Below are 15,296 nucleotides of genomic sequence, written 5' to 3' on the forward strand. Positions count from 1 at the left end.
CAAGCGGTTCATGGCCCTGCCTGTGAGCGAAATGTCTGTGAGGAGTCGGCTCGAAAAAGCCGAGAGGCAAAAACTCATGGTGCTGGCGTACCCTAGTCGCAGAGGCCACTACAAGAAGAGTTGTTCTTTTTGGTGTGCAAATTTTATCATATTTAATGATATCTGTCACAAATAAAAACTCAATTTTAACTTTCAAACTCGTTTTTCTCAAAACACAAATTTTGCCAATTTTTCCAATGTGCCCCTCCTTTTTCGCGCACTTCTAGTGCTCGGATCTGCATAAAAGTTTGCCCAAATTTTTTCCAAGGTATGACAAATGCAATTATCCAGTTGAAGTTTCAATATTTTATTCTATATTAAAAAATTGTATGTATACCTTTACCAAGGTAAGTGAAAGAAGGACTTTTTACGTCTATTACGTTTTACGCGTATTACTTATTTTGTATATGCTTCCTGATTTGTCACTTGCACTCTACGCTTTATTTGAAGTATTATGAATTATGAATGGTAAAAAATTACTGAAGTTTAGGGATGAAAAGAGGAGGGGGGGCCAAAAGTGTTTAGGTCTTCACTTTGTCATGTTGCAGAGCTAAAAGCGTGCGACTTGCAAGAAAACTAATTATATATTTGAAATCAGCATAAAAAGTTTGATAAACAGCTCAAATTTCATTGTTCTAGCGTGAATATTAAAAAAAGTGCCTTCGAGTACCATCTCCCCTTAAAACAAGTTTATGTAACCTCTTGCGGATGAGATGCAGACTTCGCATAGCGTTCTCATTCGTCAGAACTATAAAACGAGAACAAATGGTGATCATGGAAAAGCGCTGCCGCTACAGTTTTTTCTATATCATGGTATCCTTGGAAGGAAAATACTTGTATATATATATATATATATATATATATATATATATATATATATATATATATATATATATATATATATACCACTTGATGACCATTGAAGGGAAACAGACGAAGATTAAAGGTAAATAGCTGACCGACCCTTTAACGGGAATTCCTTCCTTTACGCACGCCGCCCGCCGACCGACCCATTACGGGGAAACCCCTTTCTTTATGCACGCCGTCACGGACCCTCCCGGCACCGCGGCGACAATCTTGGGTGGCCCGACACACGTCAAGAACTGAACACCACGTGATATGAACCGTATGTGGATGTAGACGGACAGTTGGCTTCGTTCTCAGTGTTGACAGTGGTTCTTCCTCTTTTTTACTTTCTTTCTTTTTTTCTTTTTTTTTCGTCTTTTTTCTCCCCCCCCCCTTTTTTTTCCTTTTTCTAGTTCCCTCTCACTCTCGCAAACATTTTTCAAGGCGAGAGGGACGCGGCAGCAACAAAGTTTGGAAGCTCATGTCAGTATAACTTATAGGGGATGAAGGGAGGACCCCTCCCGAAACTGTTGGGAAATAAATATATTTATCCTTGTTGACAACGCTCCCGTTGTGCCATATCTCATATATATCTATATATATATATATATGTATATATTGTGGAAGTAATATTTCAATGGGCCAGTTAGTCTTCGTGAAGGTATGGGATATGGCACATTTAAAATAAACATATTTATCCTTGTTGACAACGCTCCCGTTGTGCCATATATATATATATATATATATATATATATATATATATATATATATATATATATATATATATATATATATATATATGATGTCGTGTTGCACTTTGATTCACCTTCATAAGGAACAAATTAAGCAAGGCTCTTGTAATACTCGTTTCACTTCCCGTGGCACATAAATACGTTGACCCTAAAAATGCTTTGGTAAGCTCAGTTACTGTAAAACATTCTTCAGGAAGTCCTGTTTGGTATTGAAACCATAAATATACCATTCGTGAAATGCTTCAGTCGGTTCTTGCTATATAAAACGCCATATGATTGTTTGAGTAGAAACGATCATTCTTTACCCGTGTCTATGCTTCACATACACAATCACGAAGAAATCTTTCTGAATGTTAATGACATCTCACCTGCATTTACTGACATGCCAAGCTATATAGATATTTTTACGGCTACAACACTCCTGTGATGGCGACGTAATTGTAGGTATGATATTGGGGTCAAATCAGCCATATCATAAGGCACATCTTATTTTTGTATGTAGCAGCCAGAACAACTAACTTTGTTAGCAGTAGCAGCGTTGTATTATTTGCGTTTATTATATGCTTATTTTTCTTTTTTCTAGTCGTTGAGAAGCTCTGTAATGAAACGTCAGCAAAGAATTGTGTGCACTAAGTCTCTACAGTTGAGTTTGTACAATTATGATTCTTGGTATTCCATGAAGCAAAGGTAGCTTCTACAATTTCGTTATAAAATATCTCGTTTACTTTTATGCTCTAACTGCAGCTATTTTTTCCTAAGGAGGAATTTTTTCTCATAATATCGATTCCAAACGTGCTTCAATGTTATGTGGCAGTGTTCGTCATACAGTCGTTTGCTCGTTATGCAAGAAAAAAAACTACTTGGGTACAATTCTGGTTGCATCTGATACTATTTCTTGTAATCAGAACCAAAAGTAGCGAAATTAGAACTTAGTAAATTCTAACAGGAACCAATTTCCACCATCATGGGCCGTAAACATGTTTACTTACGTCAGAGAAGAAGCGAGGTCCTCGTATAATGGAGCTCAACACACAGCAGTTGCCAGTGTTAGTCATGATACAAGTTTTTTTCTCGTTGTCAGTGAAAACATGTCGGGGAAAATTTATAAAAGACGTACCTGATACCTCTTTCTGATAATTGCATACCACGAAAGTGAAGCATGTCTTCACACAAGTAGTTGAGCATTCATTGGGCATTGTTGCGCCGCAAGGGTGAAGGAATGAATGCTACAGCAGCAAAACGCAAACTTGCGTGAATAACGATAAGCAACTCGAAATATGATGCTCTCACTATAAACAGGAAACACGCACGAAATAAGCATGCATGGGATGTGCGGAGACTAACAACTGCCACAACTGGACACTTAAAGCGTGCGCTGTGCACACAGAAAGAAAGACACATGAAATGAACGCACAAGCAAACAAAGGACAAGTGCGAACAACTGTCCCCATTGCTACTTCTTAGTGAGTGAGCAACGCGCTTCTTTCGTAAACGCGGCCGCAGCAGCGAGTGAAGTGACCTTCGTGCTTTCCCGAATCACGACTCTGATAAACGCGCGCGCAGGAGAGAACATGCTCCGTGGAGGTGGTACTAATCGGAGCGCTATAAACGACGACTTAAGAGGACGTCCAACGTGAAAGCTTCGCGCAGTTTCGCTACTAATGACAAAAACGCACTCAAATTGCGAAGCTCGGAAGACCACCGAACGGTATACGGTGTATGTAAATATCTTGCAGCTAGCTTTTTCGACAACGTACGCTTCGTGGTAGTGTGGGTAGCACCGTGCGCTGTGGATTGAGAGGATGTTGGCTCGATACCGCGCGATAGAACCTATCCTTTTCGCATTTTCTATGCAATATGTGATTTTACAATGTCATATCTGTGAAAAAATTACTGCAACAGACCCTTGATGGACTGCGGCATGAAATAATTTTGTGTTAAAATATGTTTGAGTGTACATTGGCAACTATAATTGATGCTGTTGAGAGTTGATACTATATTATAACCGGCAAATTAGGATAAGGCTGCTTAATTTTTACTTCGTCAGCAATGCTGAGCATCCAGCTAAAAATATTCAAGCGCTAGCAACCCCACGATATCGAAATGACGTGCTCTACGAACTCTACGTTAACCTATGTATTATTTCGAATAACATAGGTACTACATTGAGCGTTCATGGTAACTGGTTCTCGCCTTAAGAATCTTTATATCACCATTAGTTTCAGTGGTGCCGCCGCACTGCGAGCTTTCAACCCCGTCCCCTGCTTCGGGAAATATGTGGCAAAGGTTAGCCGCAGCCACTTTGACGTCGCCAATCATATTTACTTATAGGTTCAAAACTAGATCACACTAAGATTGACCGGGTTCACGCCAGTACATGGCGACTCCAAGAACCAAACCAAAAGACGGTCAATCTTTTCTCGCACTGATCAGGGCGGCAGATCTGCACCCCTAACCGAGATTTGCATCCCACTCGCAATTAGTTAAAAGAGCTGAGTGGGCGGACAAAGGCAAGTGAGTTGCTGGGCCGACTTCGCAAGAAAGAATACAGCACATTTAAGCAGACTGAACGGTGAGGCGCTGCCAGGGCAATTACTCGAATTCAGTCACTGTAAACGCAAAATCGGCAGCTAAAAATACATCTCGCGGAGCTTCAGCATTCTCTAAATGCCCTTAAAGGGCAAACCAGCAGCCGGCAAATCAGTGGCCTTTATTTTACGTGTAAGCTCATCTGTAAAATATGGCGGTACAAATGAGTACAGCCCCACATGCAGACGTTCACGTGCTTTTTCCTTATGTGTCTTTCTCGTGTACTCAGTTTTTTTTCTTACGTTAAGTAATTCTCGTCAATTGTACCAACTAGCCCTCGTAAGGGCTTTTTGAGGTCATTTTTACAGCTATGTTAAAACTACGTGACCCGCAAGCAGTGCGCTTGAATGTTGTAAATAAGTACCACGACTTTTGACGTAGGCTGCAGACTAGACGAGATACAATAGTACTGATGAATGACAACAGAGTTCACTTCAGTGTAAATTATTTTTGTAGGAGCATGAGTTCAGACTTGTTGGTATGAATACACGAGTAGTCGTGTATGCACTATTGCAATAGCACTAAGGAGCCCATGTCGCCGAAATCGCAGTGTCGGGGTCAGCGACATTGGTCGTAATTAGGCTATAAATGGGCGTAGTCCGTGAGTGAAAAACTATGCTACATGGAAGAATAATAAAAAAATTGGCGGCATATCCACGGAGTGAAAGATGGAGAGTGGGGCGAAGTAGTCGTTCGTCCTTTCGTTCTTGCTTCCGTCCGTCCACGCGTCCGTCTGTGTGACCGTTCATGCGTACATCATCCCGTCCGTGCGTGCGTCTGTTCATGCGTCCGTCCCTGCGTTCGTCCATGAATCCGCCCCTGCGTCCGTTCATGCGTCTATCCATGCATCTGTCTGTGTGTTCATTCATCCATCTATTCAACACTCCAAGTACCACCATCTCGCATCTTTTTATCATATATTCCCCATATAGAAGCACCGCCATCCAGCGGACATTCCAAGGACTAAACGAGAAGTGGCACACTCATACTTTCTTACTGCTTGCCCTTCGGGTCTACTTCCCACCTTTAACCACCTCGAGTTCATTCATGGTATATACTAGTTCATTGTATTTATGGCACTGTGGCTCAACGCTCGCTAAACCTTTCTAAAACTAAGGAAGTTACACCCAGCGAGTATAACGTAGCAACCCTTTCTTGTCAGGTAGCGCTCAATGTACATGACAAAGGGTGCTAATGGGGATCGCAGCGTGCGCGTTAACTAAAAGCCGAATGCTCCTGTCTTTCATTCCCCATTAGCAGCCATCGGCTTGTACATTGAGCTATATTTTTTATTGTTCAACAACGCACAGAAGAAATCTCTCACTCGCACCACTTTGGAGGTCAAAATGTTACGATTGTTAAATATACAACAGCTACGAGAGACGAACGAGTGCCGCTATAAGAAGCTTCGCCCCTAAAATCGCGTGTTTGAGCTGTAAGCGAAGGCACAATTTTCGCGTGGCGTTCAAGTGATCTGAATTGCACGAGAAGAGCGCAACGCACCAGCTTGAGCCAGCTTACGAACTCAGCACTACACAAGCGTCATATGGCGCCAAGGAGTCTCGTTAACACAAGAAATATTACGAATTAGAATGGTAGAATGGCACCATGCGTCTACGTGCAGTATAGAGTAAGACGCTGGCTTAAAGGCCCTGCCCTAGAAAAACACTAAGGCATATTCTTCAACAGCAGTGTCAATATCAGCATCAACACCGTCAACATCATCTTCACCAACAGCGTCAACAAAGTGGGCAACTGTGCGTCTTACCGCGAGGGGTGCCGTTAATGTATATAATATTGCGCGTTTTAAAATTGCACCATGCGTCCGACCATGTGAATCGTGCAATAAGTTGGAAGTTTAAGGGCACACCCGAATACAAACTACTCAGGCGTAATCTTCAGCAACACCGTCAACCAAGTGTGCACACCTGAGCGTATTACTGCATGACGCCTAGTATATAGTTACCTTCCGAAATTTCAAAACGACATACTAGCAAACAGTGTCCACTTCGCCAGTGGCCGTGCAGATGCGATTCTTTCTTGAAGAGTTCAAAACAGCTAATTTCAAATGGACAGTCGTTTTTTTCCTCAAGGCAACGTTGAAGCATTCACCTAGACCTGCCGCGAAGTCCGGCAAGCGAATCAGGTGATTCTAACGAGGCCTGATCGTGAGAGCATACTTCGTTAGCATCGCCTTCTCTTGGAGGTGAAGCTCTAGCATCTTTTGTCTTCATCGCCATTGAATACGTCTAAAGTTATGTCATTTGGCATCTTCTTGTGTAAGACGCCATCACACTCATAATATTCATACTATGACGAGTCTCAGCAATGACCTCTCGGCGGCCCCGTTGAGTAGGAAATGTGTGCTTGAGAAAGAAAAGCAAGAATTACTCACACTTACCTTCCTTGACATGATGTATTTCGCTTGAACCTTGGTCCAAAATGTTTACTCTATTTGTTGGGTAGCTAATTACTTCACGCTGTCTGAAAACTTATTATCGATGTTCATGCTGACGTAAGTCATAAACCGGCGGGTAATACTGTTCTTTTTCATGGAATTAGATGCTGAAATACTTTATGTAGCCTAGTCGTCGCTGAAATTGTCGGTATACGTACACACAACGTTCTTGAACCTTTACATGGCATTGATAACGTCTTACAGATCTTTTGCACTGATAGTGCACTCAACAAAGCAGGCTTTTTAGCCGTATTGCGTAATTCAGAAGTAGTCTAACAGCAATCGCAAACTGACCAGCTGCAAGTGCCAAAAGCTGTCTCCTGATTTCTCCCTATCCAGTGCGACGAAACTGAAGAATACGTAAACGCTGGTAAAAAACATCTTCCTTTTCAGGCCTATCTTTGCACGTTTCCACTACGTTAGACTCGACTTCCGGGTCCTCCACTTCAGTGAGGTAAAGAAGACCTGAAAATTTACGCCCAGCTATTCACCTAAAACCATGTAGATAGTTTTTTCATCGTAACAAATGCGTTTGATTGGGTGTACAAGAGAAACCTATGTAACGATGTTTACCAAAAGCGCATCAGTGTATTAAATTACATTCACGATCAAGTAAGAATATATGACTCCGCTAAGTGCACGTGACCATATCGCAACTTTTTTGTGCTGAAATGGGTTGCCAAATAGTGCGAAATTCTTAAAGTACGCAATATTTATTGACAACAATATTACGCCCGCAATTAACGGAACACAATCAGTGTGCATAAGGAAGGTTAAGTTATACAATCGGGCTGACCTTCTCAATATAGCCTCACCAGTTACCTTATTTGCAGTTTCACCACGCCATTCCACTCAATCACTAACGCTCACAATCAGTCTTAACCGTTCAAGCACGTTGGACAACTTACCACAGATCCAAAAAGAGCAGAGACATCCAGAATAGCGCGCACGACCCGCAGCAGAACGCTGTCAGCATTCCCAGCACCAAGGGCGCATGTAGCACCATCTCAACACTCTTGACGACTGCGATGACGATGATGACGGTGTCGCACAGGTACTGAGTGATCATCGACAGCAGCTGGAACACGTCTCGTCGGTGTTCCTCAGATATCAACCACCTTGCCACGGACTGCAAAGCGAAATGGTTACTTGTTTAAGTGATTCAATTAAGCGCCTCGAAGGAAGCTTACAGCCCTTGGAAGAGCCATTAGATGGAGCTACCGACTAAATTACACTGCGCTGAGTTGAGTCCAATTCAGCTACCAAAACTGACTAACTACGAACATATGCGAGTAGCGCTTTATCACGTCCCATTGTGCAGCTGTAGCTGGCGGCCACGAATTGAGCCCATGGCCTCGAACTCTGGAACAGAATTCTGTTATCTCACAGCACAACCTAGACGCAAAATTATTGAGTAGTCGCACAGCCAAGGCACATTATCCTTAAGGCCGAGGCATACATTTCAAATAACAGGGCCTCCTGAAAATGCTACTCCATCCAGCTCACAAAACGCCGCTCAGGGAAAAGAGCTCAGACATTGACATCAACAACAGAGCACATGACCGTTGTATGGAAAAACGGGTAGTTTTGAAAAAAAAAGTGCATTGTGAAGAAATATTCACTCGTCCATTATTCGCATGTGTGCTCAAATGCACATAAGAAGAGCGTCAAGGAAGCATTCACCTTACAGTGTGGGTGCAAAGAGAACAGTTGGAAGCCGGAAGATGTGCTGGTTCAAGCGTGAATGTCCCGTGCAGAATGTCCCTTAAATAAACTCTGTTAGCCTCTTTTGCACCACACATTCAAGAGCAGTAGCACCGTTCATTACGATGTTACACAACAATAACACACAGCGTTTGCCTTTCTATTTTTTTTGTTTAACTACGACGATATTAAAACTACGAGATGATGTACCATTTTCATCCTTCAATTGCCTCGTTCATTCTACATTTTTTCCAGTTTCAATCAAATTATACGACAAGTACTCGACATTCACTTTAAAGAAGAATGGTACTCTAATCTGAGTATTCAGATAATGGTTTCGTATCTGACAAAGTTTAAAACTTCAGCGTTTGCTATGCCCGCAGACGCATGGAGGGGGTGGGGGGGTATAGTTTGTGCCCATATAACGCCTGTAGTTGGAACCCCCCTCCCTCCAAGCTGCTCCTAGAGGTTTTTCACATATAGTGTTCATAAATATTGAGTTGGTCGTAAAACTCACTAGTTTACTGGTTGAATTATCACACTAAGGGGATCAGACAACATTCGGCGTGTGAAAGGAAGGCTTAAGTCAGAGAACCCAGCATTTTTCCATCCACCTAGGCATGCGCAGGGCTTCCTTTACCTCAATCTCGACTGGAGTGGTGTTTTTCGACCACATTTGACATTATGTTGCGAAACTCAGCAGCAAAAATCTATTCCTTCTCTACGCACTTTATAATTCATAGGCATATGTGAAACACATTGCGTGCCACTCAAGTTCACCTCAGTAACTGTTTGAGTTCTTCTAAGAGCGGAAATTTCTATTCTGAAACTAAATAGGAACCGAGTGTCATTGAAACCCTCCCTCCTGATAGCTTTCCCGATATTCCAAGAAAACATGCACAATCAAACGACCTTGCTAAGTTTTCAAACGACATCGCCGGTAGCACGCAGTAACCTTAAATGTAAAGGGTACCTAAGAGTGCGATAATCCTACTGAATGAAATAATCATAGTGGCTCAACTATCTGAAGTAGTCCATAGCGCTTACTTGTCTCGTACACCAGCAGTCAGACGGCTTCCATCTTCGGCAGGCCTGAATTCATTCCCACGCACAGCATTCGGAGAATGTAGTATTTGTTGAGGGTTTGTTGTATAGGATTCTAAAAGGTTTCATTTTCTTTCAATGGCTCCTTCAACTTAAGTAAGTTGTAAACTGAAGTATACAAGACAAGTAGAATGGCAAAATATTCTTTGCGAGTTGAATACTGAAGATACCAAAATAATCATAAGTATGACATTCATCCTTGTTAAATATTTAACCAAACAAAAACTCACACGCAAACTACCTACCGGGGCAGTATCAAGGCTTGTAATTACAACAATAGCATATTGCAGGAGTTGTAATTTGCACAAATCGTCATCATTTGGACTTTTATATTGATTCATCAGTATCATAGTGTTGACCAAGTTTGCACGTTAATGCTTTAGTGATGCTTGTTCGAGAAAATGCTGGATTTAACGACCTATTCATTAAAAAAAAACGCCACTGCAGCGCGAAACGTGCAGCACAGTCCCAGCGAAAGTTAATAGTGGCCTTTCTAGAGTTTTTTTTCCAACATTCCTTGGGTAACTGCTAGAAGAACACTTGCAGGGTACCCATTACGCCATAAATCATAGTTTTTGTGTAGTATTGGGAAGCATTCATCATGCCATTCTTTGTCATTTTTTGAAGGAGCGGATGCCCACTACACGCGTGCAGTGAATTTTATGCATTTTTTATATGCTGCGGCTGACGACGATGAAGAATTACGACTAGGACTTTTGTCATTGGTTAAAGCATTTGACGGCCCTATCGTGACCCAAATCAAGTTGTACGGCACCTGGTTGTTGCTTCGTTGTTTTTAAATGCTTTATTACTCATACTAACGATATTATTTTCCTGGTACGAGTTAGGGCCAGTATGCAAGCACCGGCGTAGCTGAACGGTAGTATACTAGGCTGGCATGCAAGAGACTCGGGTTCGAACTCGATTGTTGCACTGTTGTTCTATATTTTCACTGTCTTTTTTTTTCATTTTGTGCGATATCTGTGACGTACACCGGCGGTGGCGGCGGACAACAACGACCCACGTAACCCTCGCAGAGATCTTGTAACAGCTTTTGTTGTAATATTGGCGTAAAGAGCGTGGTGAATTAGTATGCTCGGTGTTTCGCACTCATTTTTTCTTGCTCTGTGCTCTCACTGACGAATAAAAAATAATTACACGATCATAATGCGAAAATGTGTCCCATTACACACCATCCATTGCTATCGCGTGTTCTCCGCTTCGTCTCCAGATAACCAGCGCAAGGAATAAAGCATGATAACATCGCTGTGACAGTACCTTGGTCTTGAGCTTGTACTCGTACTTGTAGTTGCAGAGGTAGCAACGCGTCAAACCGTTCTGGAGAATGCGCTTCTCGAGGCATGACTTGTGCGAAGTCGATATGTTGCCTGGAATAACAAATACAAAATGCCACCTTCAGATGCCATCGCCACTGCTTTCACTTTCTGTTTGCCGACGAAGCTTTTTGTTTTATTGTTTACTGCAATAGAACTGTTAAAAACTAGCCGCACGCACGCTTTCAAACCTCAATAAATAACGCCCTTTAGGTATCATGTGGTCCATTACCGCATAACTAGAATTTCAGACTGCGGTGTGTAAGCTAACAGGTATTTGTAAGGAGTGTGTTACAAGTTTTTCACTTGGTGCAATGCTATAAGATTGTATATATCTTTACTAAGATGAAAAGTCATCATCATCATCATAATAAACATCATAATCATCATCATTATCTTGACTACGCCTATTGCATGCAGGGCAGACGCCTCTCCCATGATCCACCAATCACCCGGTCTTGTGCTTTCTGCTACAATGCTATACCTGCAAACTTTGTAACCTCATCGCGCCACCTAACTTTCAGTCTCCCCTTCTTGAGTTGGCCTTTTTTAGAAAACCAGTCATTGACCCTTAATGACCAGTGGTTCTACTGCCTACGTACTATGTGCCCGGCGCATGTCTATTTGTTCTTCTTGATGTCAACTATATTAACCTTAAGCCCGCCTTGTTCCCTGACCCCCTCTTTATTCATTCATTCATCAGATACCCCGCCGCGTCCGAGGGCGTTATAGCAGGGGGGTTACATCAATAAATGACGTACATCTCCGTTCACTCACACAATACAACTTTTTTCACACTTAAATAACTGAAATACATTTTTGTTGACACATAGTAGAATTTCGTTCACACATCAATACATCTTCGTTCAGGTTACAACACGGGTTTACAGCAGTGAATAAAATACACCTTCGTTCCCACTATGTACTTGCATTTCAGTTAGCCTGTTTCACTGTTTAATCATTCTAGAAAAAAATGAATTGGCATACATGTTTATTTTAGCTGGGTATTCCCGAATTTTGCAACTATGATCAAAACGTTTTGAAGTGTAATGAGGGTTGTGTAGGTATATTTCCCTATTAATTCCAGTTTTATTGCAGTAAATGCAATAAAGAAATTTTAATCTCTGCTTCTGGCGGCGATCAGAAAGACACTCCCATCCTAGCTCAGCTTTCATTGCAGTGCAGCTCTCCCTCCTTCCGTACCGTCCCAAGACGAACCTGGCAGCACGATTTTGTAATCGTTCCAGAGCAGCAATGAAGTTACCTCGCCGGGGTCCCACACGACACAACCGTATTCTAAGATAGGTCTGATACAACTTGTGTATGCCATACGTTTTAAATTCACATGCGAACATCGCAGGTTTCTTTGAATGAAATTTAAGGCCTTACCAGCTTTGGCTATGAGAGTGTCAACCTGAGGTCTCCATAAACATTCAGATGATAGTATTATACCTAGGTACTTATATGTACTTTCTTGTTTCAACTGTACATTGTTCAGATGGTACTGTGTCTGAAATGGTTTCATCTTTTTGGTAAATGAAATATGTACACACTTTTTTATGTTCAAATTCATTTTCCATTTGGTACACCAGCTATGAATGAGCGATAAGTCTTTCTGAAGTCTTAATACATCATTGTGATCAAAAATATTTCTGTACAAACACAGTCATCCGCAAACAACCGTATAGAAGATGAGATTCCTGCAGAGATATTACATAAATTAAAAACAATAGTGGACCCAGGATGGAGCCTTGTGGGACCCCTGAGGTAACATCTGTGTATTCGGAGCATTTTTTATTCAGTACTACGGTTTGTGTTCTTTTGGAAAGGTAACATTAGATCCATTTAAAAACAGTCTTATCAATGTTCAGGGTGGTAAGCTTAAACAGTAAGAGTGAATGTGACACCGTGTCAAACGCTTTCCGAAAATCTAAGAACACACCGTCAACCTGTCCTAGAGTATCTACGCCTGATATTACATCATGATAAAATTCGACTAATTGTGTTGTGCAAGACAGCCCTCTGCGATATCCATGCTGCTCGTTGATTAGTACCTTATGCTTGTTTAAATGATTTATTTTTTCTTTGTATAAAATGTGTTCGAGGAGTTTACACGGGATAGACGTAAGCGATATTGGTCTATAATTGCCAACGTTTTTTTTGGACTCACCTTTATGTATCGGTACCACGTGCGCAATTTTTCAGTCATGTGGTAAGGTACCTGTCGCTAAAGATCTTCCAAAAATTGCATAAAAATACATAGAAATTGGCCCCGCACAATGCTTGAGTACACGCGGAGAAGTTCCATCTGGACCACTACATTTGCTCTCATCAACGTCCTTCAATAGTTTTTCAATTCGATTAACACTAAGCTCGACAGGAAGCATAGGCGAAATGCTCATAATAGTTGGATGATAATTACAGCTGTGTTTGGGAAAGAATACCGAGTGGAAAAAGTTTTTTAGGCATGCAGCTTTATCCTCGTCATTCGTAATTAACTTGCTGTTATAATTTAACTCCTGTATTTTAAAGGAATCTGAGCCACACTGTTTTAAGTACTTCCGAAACATTTTAGGATTTGATTTCATTTTGTTGCTCAGCTCAGTGAAGTAATCATCTTTACCTTTTTCTATCTTTAGCTTATATTCGTGGGTACTCGACTTCAGTTTTTCAAAGTGAGCAACTGATTTGCTTTTTTTGAATGTGCCTAATGCCCTCTTCCTTTTGTTGATAAGTTTTGATATATGTGCTGTTACCCATGGTTGTTTGTGCTTTTTTAGCCGTGATGAATGAACACTGGGGATGAACACTGCTCTTTTCGCGTCTCTTAAGGTTGCCACCTATTATTTTTTTGTTCATCGCTGAATGCGTCATCCTCAACTTCAGCGGAACCCTCTTTGTAAGCCCCTAGGTTTCTGCTCCGTAAGTATAGGTACCGTCAAGAGGCAGCTGTTATATAATTTTCTCTGGACGGTTAAAGTCAGATTACCATTCATGATTTGAGAACGCTTGCCGAATGTGATCCGCCCCATCCTTACTCTTCTAGTTATTTCACTCTCACGGTACGACTCCATGGGTACTACCTGTCTTAAGTAGAATTACTTTTTACAGCATGCAGCATTTCCCCACCAATCGCAAAATGCTATTTCCTGCCGAGACTATTGCACATTACTTTAGTTTCGAGTATAATAAGCTTCTGACCTACTCTTCTGCTTTCCGTCTCTTATTCAGTACTCATGAGCTGTAATTCATCCCCTGAGTTACTCATCAAGGCAATGTCATTAGCGAATCGCAGGTTACTAAGATACCCTCCTTTAACTCTTACGTCAAACTATTTTCAATAAAGGGCCCTGAAAACTTCCTGTAAACAAGCAGCGAATAGCATTGCAGAGATTGTGTTTCCGGGCCTTAAAATAATTTTATAGGGATTCTGTCACTTTCTATATGTGGAACTCTGGTGGCTGTAGATTCACTGTAGAATTATTCCAGTGTGTTTATGCAGGTTCAGTCGATGCCCTGATTCCATAGTGCCTGTAGTATTGCTGATGCTTTCACTGAGTCAAACGCTTTCTCGTAATATATGAAAGCTATGTACAGGGGTTGGTTGTAATCCACGGATTTGTCGATTACCTGATTCATAGTATGAATATGGTCTATTATAAAGTAGCCTGTACGACATCATACTTGGTGCTTTTGTTGAATGAAATCTAATGTCACTCAATTCTATTAGCTATTATTTCGTAAATAGTTGGTAGAGAACACACAGTAAACTACATGGCCTGAATATTTCAAGTCCATGACGTCTCCAATCTTTTAACTATCATTATGTTGGCGTTCTTCCAAGATTCTGGTACCTCCCTTTCAAAAAGCACTTCGTACCGAATATGGTCAGTTTTTCTAACACAATTTTTCCACCATCTTTCAGCAGGTCCGTTGTTACTTTATCTTCACCAGCGGCTTTGCCTCTGAATTCTCTTTAGGGCGTTGCATCTTCAACTGTCGTTACTGGTGGGATGTGAAATTTCTCTGGGCTACTATTCCTTTTTATTACGATATAATCTTGATTGTTTCGACTTCACTACAGCCCTCTGTAGAACTCTTCTGCCACCTCAACTATCCAATTTATATTTGTTTTGACATTCTTTTTATTGTCTCTTGAAGGGGTCCAGAAACACTTTTTCAAGTAACCATGAAATAAGTTCACTGGAAGAGCTTATTGCCTTACGAATTTAACGCTGAAAAAATTTTATGGCTCCGTCTAGTGCGAGCGGGTACAAAGATTTGTCGCATGCTTCAATTGCAGTATATCTTTTCTAGTCCTGACGAACGCGCTGGAAGTTAAGCAGATGGGATGGCAGGGGCAAAAAAAAAAAAAACACCGCACCTCGTGAGATTGAGCTATTTTTCTTTGTTTTTTTTTCCAATGCGCGGCTTTTTTAGTGTGATCGCGCACGCACGCGGCAAGTCATG

The 15,296-nt window shown here is 41.4% G+C and overlaps 1 protein-coding gene across 1 annotated transcript in view; it reads right to left on the minus strand.

Annotated features, from left to right (window-relative positions):
- The window catches only part of LOC119168629 (uncharacterized), a 33,888-nt gene that overhangs the window by 9,616 nt on the left and 8,976 nt on the right, over nucleotides 1-15,296 (minus strand). Inside the window, exons 2-3 of the mRNA XM_075867691.1 lie at nucleotides 10,771-10,880; nucleotides 7,593-7,813 (exon numbers count right to left, since the gene is read on the minus strand). Of these exons, the coding sequence (XP_075723806.1) occupies nucleotides 7,593-7,813; nucleotides 10,771-10,880 (331 nt within the window). The remainder of the gene's footprint in view (nucleotides 1-7,592; nucleotides 7,814-10,770; nucleotides 10,881-15,296) is intronic.

Source organism: Rhipicephalus microplus, chromosome 6 (genome assembly GCF_043290135.1).
Source record: "Rhipicephalus microplus isolate Deutch F79 chromosome 6, USDA_Rmic, whole genome shotgun sequence".
In the NCBI taxonomy this organism is placed as follows: Eukaryota; Metazoa; Arthropoda; class Arachnida; order Ixodida; family Ixodidae; genus Rhipicephalus; species Rhipicephalus microplus.